At 38.3% G+C, this 9,676-nt stretch overlaps 1 protein-coding gene across 1 annotated transcript; it reads left to right on the forward strand.

Moving 5' to 3' along the window:
• Positions 1-1,993: 1,993 nt before the first annotated feature.
• Positions 1,994-8,080, forward strand: LOC106943526 (uncharacterized). Its single transcript, XM_015026836.1, has 3 exons — positions 1,994-2,224; positions 6,390-6,919; positions 7,844-8,080. Exons 2-3 carry the CDS (start codon positions 6,396-6,398, stop codon positions 7,974-7,976), a joined length of 657 nt encoding a protein of 218 aa, XP_014882322.1. The 5' UTR covers positions 1,994-2,224; positions 6,390-6,395; the 3' UTR covers positions 7,977-8,080.
• Positions 8,081-9,676: the final 1,596 nt, after the last annotated feature.

Genomic DNA, 9,676 nt, shown 5'->3' on the forward strand with positions numbered 1-9,676 from the left:
TGGAGTTGATGCATACATTTCATGCATTACAAATGCAAACAGTTATGATATCTAGACATGCAGTTTTTATTTGTATAATTATTATTATTTGACCACATCAACTTAGCATGTTCATTTGATCTGAAATTGTAAATTTCTCTTAATTTTTTTGTAAAGTTATGCAGATACAGCCATAATATTCCAGAAGCTAAGGAGTAATTTTTCTAAGTTCTCCAACAGAAGAGACTATAAAGTCTAACACTAATACATTTCCTTTCTTATTTGACAAAAATAATCAGCGGAAAATCATACATTAAAACTCTTTTCCTACATTGAAAAGAGTTTTTCAATGTAGGAAAACTCATGTAGTTTTTTTTTATAGACAGCAGGTTGCAAAAATATCTAGTTTTGAAGTGCAAGGTGGAAATCTTCGACAAAAGAACACCATACCCCCTAATCATAAAAAAGAATATCAAAACAACAACTATTTTTATAAGCTGCCAACACAAAACCGTTCTACGTACCTGTCTCCGTTTCAGCTGCATGGCTGCTTGGTGTGGATGCCTGGTATCTGTCAACCTGTGTCTGCTGCAGAACCAGCTGAGCTGTGCAGGGTTTCTACTCTCCTCACCACTAAAACATTTTTGCATTTCCAGGTAACAAACTAACAAACACACACACACACACACACAAATGCATGCATGCATAAGTATGAACACATACATATTCACACTTTATCACCCATATATAATCCAAAAGGCTGACGATCATGAATTTTATTAACACAACCTTTTTGTAGAGCAAAGTTGCCCTGGGAAATGTGCAGATTCCCAGGGCATTCTGCCTCTCAAGTCATCCTCACCTTAAATTTCTAACACATGCTGGTATATCTACCATAAAACTGCTACAGAAATTCAAGTATTGAATGCTGGTTTAATGGAATAATTGATTATGCACATCGATCCTTGTGTGTTTCAGAAGCACAGCAGCAAATCTTTCCAATGCTGTTAAAAGTAGCTGCTACGTTTTGTGTTATTTCAGTGAAATGATAAGTGAATAGCTGCACAGATGGGAGTTCACCGAAAGGCAATCTACCTATATGATAGAATCAATTTAGAAAAACGAAACAAAGATGGAAAAAAAGTTAATGGAACCATTTTATTGCAGAGGAGCAAACCAACATAAAACTTCTTCTAAACTGATAAGCTTTCCCGCCTTTCTTGTAGGATGAGCTAATAGCCACTCTTCTGAGATTAATCATGTTTTTGCACCAAATCCCGTCTCTCTTGGTCACTTCCCAGAGCTCACTATCAAAGCTGAAATTAGGTATTTGGACTTTTAAGGTTTGAAACAGACACAACTCCAGTATTCTTCCTGCTTTATACCAGTTGTTATCCAGGTTCAAGATACTTTAACTCTTTAACAGAACTAAAATCATCCCTTTCTATCTCACAAACAGCACCCCACACTCCTATTGATGCCCCCTAGTAAAGTAAGTGTATGAAAAGCTTTAAAATAATATGAGATCTCCCATTATTTGGTTTATTTAGTGCATTTATGCATTTTGTGTCTTGATAAATTTCCACAAATCAGACTTTTCATGCTTCTCACACAAAACACAATGCTCTCAACATAGAACAATTAACACAATCTTGTCTTTAAACATATAGTTATTTTTTTTTTTTTCTGTTAACATGAACAGAAAAGTTTTTGGACCGGAGTTATGAAGGGATATAATTTGCAAGAGAATGTAAGACTTTTGAACATGCCACAAGAAACTCAGACCTGCACATAATTAGCATGGGTTTAAGGAAAAACGCCATGAAAATTTATTATGCAGATCTCTCGAAGTTTCCATTGTGCTATCAAGCCCACATCCCTACTTACCATAATCCCCATATGTGAAGTAAATTAAGGCCATTCTTTCCCCTCCCTGCTTCCAGCCTCCGTTCCCCGTTGCGGAGAAAAAAGAAATAACTCAGTTTTAGCCTTTTCTGAAAACATTCCCCTTCCTTATAAAACTCCTCCCAGCAGACATGCAGAGGCACACGGGCGACCAGACTCTCCAGACTTACTCTAATTGCGTTTGCGCGTGTCTGCACTTTTCTTTCTCTGACATGAAGGGAAGAGCTGAGTTATTTCTTCTTTCTGCTTGTAAATGGTACTCTTGAACTTCTGAGTGGATCCGGCGGACTGAAAGAGCAGAAGTGGAAGAAACCAGAGGTGCAAAAATTACTGGAGTAAGGTAAGTCTGATGTGTGGACTGAATGAAACTTTATATAGAGAGTACACTCAGGATTTTCCCTCACGCATTCCTCTGCTAAGGTCAAGACGCTTACATCATTTACACAAACTTATAAGATGTTAAAGAACATGCATTTTCTGGAGACACTTGAACTGATGTTGATGTTTATTCATAAATAACCACGGGAAGATACTCTACCATACTATTAACATACAATTTGGATAATAAAAAAAATGTAATTTGTAATTTTAAGTAGTGTATTTCTGGTTTATTTGTCCTAAAACAAGTTTGATTGGGTTAAAAAACATCAAGTGTTTCCAAACTTAAGGAAACCAAAAGAATCATGAGAAAATGTGACTCCAGATGAGGGCTGAACTCAGAAAATTCAAAAATATTCTTACTGAAAATAGAGAAATGTGTATTTCTCTATTTCTCCGTGGTTTTTCTTACTATTTAACATTTAAACCCATTCACTCCTATTTGTGTTTAGCAGAAAAAAAATAGCAACTTTTTTTTTTTTTGTTTGGCTACCAGAGCCTTCCTTGTCATGGTGCTGCTGAAGTAAATGTGTTTGGACAGCTGTAAAACACACCTGGTCAAGCTTTGACAGGAGAGGCCACAAAGCTGAATGGCACCCACCCAACAAACGCTCAGATTTGCTCCTCAACCAGGACTGAAAGAGGAGGACGTGTGCAGCCAAGAGCATCCACATCTACATTTTAGGGATTAATAAAAAGAGATTCACCAAAAGCATCTCTGCAAATGACAGAATCATTTCATACCAATGCCTCATTTTCAGAAAAGAGATATGCCTATTCAGCTCCATTCAGGGTTTTAAACCAGATTTCCGCATACGGTATATGAAACTAACCCCACAAAACTTGTACCAGTGAATCAAGACCTGTATTGACATATGCTGAAGAGCCGCTCAGCGAGAAAAAAATAAATAAATAAAAATTGAGTGTAAAAGCCTGCTCTACCAAATATAAAGGGAACTTCTTGACTTCATAACACTTGGAAAAAATTGTTTTGATATCTGGCTAAGAGAGCTAACTCTGATACTAAAAGTTGGTGAGAAGGAAAAAGGTTTGTATCTTTTTACGCAAAGCATACACACATCTGGCCTCAACAGCGCAAATCACTTGAACGACGTTTCAATTTTTTTCTCATGAACTTTTCTATTTTCATTAGAACCAAATCATTATAACTAGTTCTATTTCGGGATTTAAACACTTAATCAGACTTGCACGCTGTTGCGCTTAAAGATTAAGGTGAAGCACTAAAGGGTTTGGCAAACTCACGGCTTTCCCTTTGTCGAAACGCTTTAAGCCAAGAGAAAAGTCAGCCCATAAAAGTCACTTCCCTGTGACGAATCCTTTGCAGTGGAGCCAAGAAAAATGTGACTACATACTGCAGTCCAACACAAGCACAGTTTGCACCCAACCGTCTGCATCTTAACTTTCAAGGCATTTTTCAAAGACAAAAACCACTGCTGCAAGTCTGTGATACACCGAGGAATGAGCAAGGGCGTGAGCAAAACAAATTCACGTCTTTCCCGAACAGACGAATTACATTTTTATCTCATTACCTTCAGTCATAAGACCAGTGTTGTTACTGCGGACCAACAGGGATTTGTTTTAGTGGTGCTGAAACAAGCGTGGTCAAAAGTTTTGTAGGAATAAAAAGGTTTTGCATCACCACAATTATGGAACATAAAGTAAAGTCACTTTGTGACAGGTTTCCCATTTAATTTATAAATAAATGTGCCATTTTTCTGTTTGTAGTCAGCTAATTGGTTTTAATACTTAAAATAACAAAAGTCTATGCAGGCTGGATAAAATAATTGCAGAAGCAGATGTAACGCAATGCCGTCATCGACTTGGAACACATCTGGAAAGCTCATTAAATTTGCCTTTATTTTACATGTCAGGTCATCCCAACTGTAACCATACACTCACACGCAAAAACGCATTACTATGATATCAGGATGTAAACCTCATTGTCCCAAAGTAATCCTATTTGAACATATTTCCATGAAAACCACTGCAACTTAATTGAAGTAGTCACTGAAACGCAGAGGGAACCCTCTCGGTTGTTTTATGGGTAACTGGGAGTCTTTCCACACCACAAGTTGCCTTAAAATAAGCAAAATATTTTATTATGTTTGTTTCAGCAGATTTCAGAACAAGACGTACTGAAAAATAATAACTAGCCAGACTTTCCTCTCAGCTTTGAGGAGTTTAAAAAGTTTTGTGCCAAATCCGAATGCGATCTGACAGCAGAAATATCTCTGCCATGCAGTTTATGGTGGATGCCTTTAAATTAAATTAAAATGTTCCATTTCCAGATGCGGAAGCTTGAAACCTAGACAGCCACGTAAGTTCCTCAAAAACTGTAGTTTGAAAAAAACAACCCAGATTGTTTCTTTTTGTGCCCAGAAAGACAAAAAGACGACCTGAACGTCAGCATTCACAAGAAAGATCCTTAGAAAACCACTGGAAACAACAGAAACTCTACTGTAAGGAGAAGTTTCGGCTTTCACAGCCTTGGCGTGACACGAGTCACCACACAGTCTAGCCACAGAATGTGAAAAGCTTATTACTACTCCACAGCTGAGGCGGCACAGTTTTGTGCAATAACTTTTTATAAAACAATGACATAAATCCACTGAAAGATTAAATTTAACCCGTTTTACTTCTCACAACAGACATAGAGGGACATGATAACTGCTGATGCATCCATTTACAGTAAAACTATAATCTTCTGAGGAATCCAAAATACATTTGAGATTTCATACACGTATTTTGAAGGGGCTGCACGGTGGTGCAGTTGTTAGAACTGCTGCCGTGCAGGAAAAAAAAAAAAAAAAAAATACTTGTCTTGATTCCTGATCTTTCTGCATGGAGTTTGTATTTTCCTACAATGGGTAATATGGCTAGTTCCCACAGTCAAAATGTACAGGTTAAATGGGCTTAGCAGCAAGTGTGTTTGTTCATGGCTGTTTGTCCTTTGTCTTTGGGTTACCATGTGATGGAGTCACTGCATGTCCAGGGTGTATCCATGACTCTAACCCAGTGACTATTGTAGACAGACACCAGACTCCATGTGACCATGCATGGATAGGCGAGTATAGTCAATGGGACTTTATACTATTGAATAAAATAGTGTGCAGTTGTGAAGAGGAAGGGAAATTGTTGCACACGTGTGTATTTAGTCTGAACTGACAATGAAGCTTAACCCTCTGCTGCAGTGACAGCTGGAAGGATTTTGTGATATTCCTCTACCAGCTCTGCACATTCAGAGACTTCTTTGTAAAAAAAAAAAAAAGAAAAGAAAACGAAAAGAGATAAAGATTGTTTGTGCAGATAAAACTACTTGTATAGTAAACTGAATTTAATTGGTAGATGGACAGATTTACTTACCTGTAAGTCTTTCTATTAAACAGAAGTCACTCAGATAGCAGCAACCTGTATGTAGCAAAATAAGACATGTTGTGTGTATAATATTTTATAATCTGCATGTGGCATTTAACAAAAGTTCAACTGAAAGAAGGTTGCCTGATAAATTGTACGTAGAAAAATATGATTGCTGCTAAGATATGCAGTGTGACATTCAGAGAGTCAGATTTATGAACCTCGTAAGTATCAGAGAAGAGTCGCAGCCACGTTTAATTCTCAGCTGGATAAATAAGATGAACATTTCTGGAAATATTTCAATATCATTACGTCTTGAGGAAACGATTTTGAACAAACATTATTGCCATTTGCACAGAGCTGAAGATTCAAAAAGGGGAACTGAAAACATAAAAATCGGAGTACAAGCTCTGCTGATGGACCAGATGTAAAGTGTAGCGCGCTTAAAAGTGACAGCTGAAAGAAACGACAAAAACATCACAGCTACTTTATATTTCCAAGATGTTTCCAGACATAAATTCATCTTATTTACAAAGTGCCGTTACCTCCTTGAAATGAACAAACGTCACTCTTGCATCTCCTCGGCATACTGGATGTTCATGCAGTTCAGGTGGTCGTCCATCTGAAAGTTGCAAAATTAAGCTTTAACAGCATACCTTGAACCCAAACCATATCTTCTAATCGTCTTGCAAAACTCAGAAATCTCCACATCTTTTCATGAAATTCACAATCATTCACCTTTATCTGCTCAGGCTACCATGTGGCAGTTTTGGATGAAGCTCATCTTGGCCTGGATCTCCCTGGCAACCCCGATATTTGGCCAAAGTGGAGATGGCGACTGGGGTTCAGGCTTTGACATCCTCCCTGCCTCGACGGCCACCAATGACACATTGGAGGCCGTTGGTGACGAGCCTGCGAGTGCGAAAAACAACCATCTCTTAATCCCGTCGTCGCCGTCCCCCTCGCTCCAATCTGAACCCCAACCAGATAAGTGCTCTGTCCACTTCAGCACTAAAGCCGAAACTGTTTCAGCTCGAAAGCTGAAGGCCCGGCGAGAGGAACTGGACTACCTGCGGACGATTCAACGTGCCAACAAGGCAGTGGTGGAGAACCTGGCGCAGTTTGTGGGGGCAGAGCTGGGGGATCAGAAATATGAAGATGTGATTAAAGAAAACATCATCAGCATCCAGGAGGACCATAAAGGCTGTAGTGAGGATTTAGAGAAAGCTGAGGAAGATTTGAGAAAGCAGCTGGAGGGAGATGGCTTCGCTGGGATGGAGAAGTGAGTATTGGTTAAAGTTACAGTCTGACAATGAAAAGAGGAGAAGATTTAGCATTTCATAAAACATCAAGTGAGTGTATTATTTTTACTACAAACATCTATCTGTGTCAAATTTTTGACTATCTTGTTCAGGATAAACCAAATAAAGTGTACCAGCACAAAACATTTTCACCAGAGGAGGTATTGTGCTTTGGGCTAATGTAGAAACCCATTGGACCGATGAATCTTGCTGCTGTACACAGACATTTTTAACCATCGGATAGACCGTCCGTCTGACAGACAACACTTTGCCCGAACTGAGTCATCGACGGGACAAAAAAATGCAGCAGAAAGACTGAAAATTAAAAATATTTAAGGTGTTTGTAAATGGCCTAATTAAAGTTCAGTGCTTCATCAAAAAGAGATGCTGTGTTGGGACTATAAGAGAGCTGATCAGAAGCAGTTGTCTATAAACCTCAATATGCTTAACCAAGATGAGTGTGCAAGACATTTCTCCCCAAAAATATGGAAGACTGATAGTCAGGTTTAAACAAAAAAAAAACAAAAAACAATAAATATGTCAGGTCTGAAAATTTATTTCTACAATTAACAGAATAATTTGGTGAGCTTAATTTATCCCACACAGATGATGATCTGTCATAGATCAAGACTGTTTTTTTTTTGTGTACTTGATATTAGATTTGGATCACGTTTAAAGCCTCCAAACACATCGTAAAATGTAAAACAAGTTGCACTTTTTTTCAACATGGCTATCATTTTCTGAGTCCGTCTTTTCCGTTACGAAAACGTCAATCATAATTTACCCCCAGGGAAATGAACAGTAGGTCAAGAGGCATTCCTTCATTTGCCTTTTCTGTTCTCATCTTTCCTCCTGAAGCCTGTTTTCTTTTCTTTTCTTTTTTTTCCCCCCAAATTCTGGCGCAGAGTAAGAGAAGAGTCTGTGATCTTTGAAGAGATGCTTCGCGCTGCAGCGGACATCGCCAGCAGGTTGGAGAGGTCGTCCCAAGCCCTGCATGTTTCATTTACACGGCAGCTGAAAGACATTGTGAGAAATTGATGAACGGAGTTTCGAAACTGTTCAGGCGTCAGTTTCCAGTTGCAAAATAATAAATATGTGAATAAAGGCTGGCAAACTGTTATGTGCCAAGATCTACAGTCCTAAATATTTTGTGTGTCTTTGTTACTGAGATGCAACGATGTCTCGTTGAACTGTTAGCAGGAAAGAAAATGCTGAAGAAAATGCTGCAAGTTGGGAAATGATGGTTTAAACAAATCACCCCTCATGGGGTAAGTCATAAAAGGTAGACTTGTTAAATATTATCTTTAATTCAGGAATTGTTTATGAAATAAATGGAAACAATCTGTGGAGCCAAGTCTAATATTTATAAAGCAAACTAGAAGAGTCTTTCGGAAAGCCTGCATAACGACACAATAAGCATTTAGAATGAGAAGACTGTTCATCTATTATGTATTTTCAACATTTAAAAAGTAAACTACACTCGCTTGATAGTTTATTAGGTCCAATTTGCCAAGGCCAAATTGGACAAACACCAGTTGAGGAGATTTATGACAGACTGCATTTTTCTGCTGGACAATCCTGTGATGGTCTGCAGACCTTTCTATACAGACTTCGGCCTCTCGCCCAGCTTACAACTACAGAAAGAAAAACCACAAACTAATTAAGTGGAACTTTATCATAAATATATAACTTGTTTCCTTTCGTTTTACAAGTATGAATCTAGAAAGTGTGGCATACATTTGTTGAAGAAGAAAGTTGCTCTGGTCAGATGAAACCAAAATCAAGATATTTGACTCTACAAAATGCTATTAGATCACCCACGTTTTAATAGTGAAACTTGGTGGCGCCAGGTGTCATTCGTGCTGCGAGGATGTGTTTCTTCAGCAGAAGAGGCGAACTGATTAGAGCTGATGGGAATATAATGTAGTTAAACACAGGGCAAATTGGAAAGAAAATCTGTTAGAGGCTGCAAAAGTCTTGAGAGTAGGGGCGAATGATTATCTTCAGGATTATTCATCCTGAGCATACAGAGCTACAATGTAATGGTTTTTAGGTCAAAGCGTATTTGTATTTTTTTTTTAAATGGTGTAACTCAGATCTACATCTGATTCATTTTTCAAATTGTTTTGCCCTGGAAGAACCGATTGTGAAACTGTTTCTCCTGAGTCTTAGAAGGACTACGTTGTTAATTTAACAGTGTTTGTTCCAATAAAATCTTTTTTTTTTTTTCATTATTCAGTGATATTACGGAGCTTCCGTGTTCACCCTCACGTTTGGAAAACTTAAAACATCTCCAAGTATATTTATTCACTTAGCCTGCCCTCTAGCTGCTTTCCACTGAAATATCCCAGTTGAGCTGATTCCTGGAGTGAAAAAACGCTTGAAAGAATGGCGCAAATAAAACACTTTCTTATGTGCTTAGATGTAAATGTGGTATTTCAGTTGCCTTTACATCTAAGGTTTATGGCAATCGGAGTGAGAAAGAGAAAAAGGGAGAGAAACAAAGAGAGAGATGATGAGGAAGAGAAATCGGAGGAGGGACTGCCAGAGGTGTCCTACCAGATACAGGCGCATGTTCCCTGCTAGTTGGCTCTACCGCTCTCCAGATCAAAATCATTAGAAATAGCAAGAGGATAACAGCTTGGCAACGTGCGTAAAAAAATGCGCAATGGTTTGGATTTGGCACCCGCGCAAGCCTGGACAACATTTTCCTACACTTTTTGTTACTAAAATAGCAG

This window comes from Poecilia latipinna, unplaced genomic scaffold, assembly GCF_001443285.1.
Source record: "Poecilia latipinna isolate Pla-1442-1.1 unplaced genomic scaffold, P_latipinna-1.0 Scaffold5412, whole genome shotgun sequence".
Classification (NCBI taxonomy): Eukaryota; Metazoa; Chordata; class Actinopteri; order Cyprinodontiformes; family Poeciliidae; genus Poecilia; species Poecilia latipinna.

Excerpts from the sequence above, each read along its gene's own strand:
- LOC106943526 (XM_015026836.1), top strand. The coding sequence starts at position 6,396 with ATGTGGCAGTTTTGGATGAAGCTCATCTTGGCCTGGATCTCCCTGGCA. Across the intron at positions 6,920-7,843 it reads GGCTTCGCTGGGATGGAGAA|AGTAAGAGAAGAGTCTGTGA; the intron begins GTGAGTATTGGT and ends ATTCTGGCGCAG.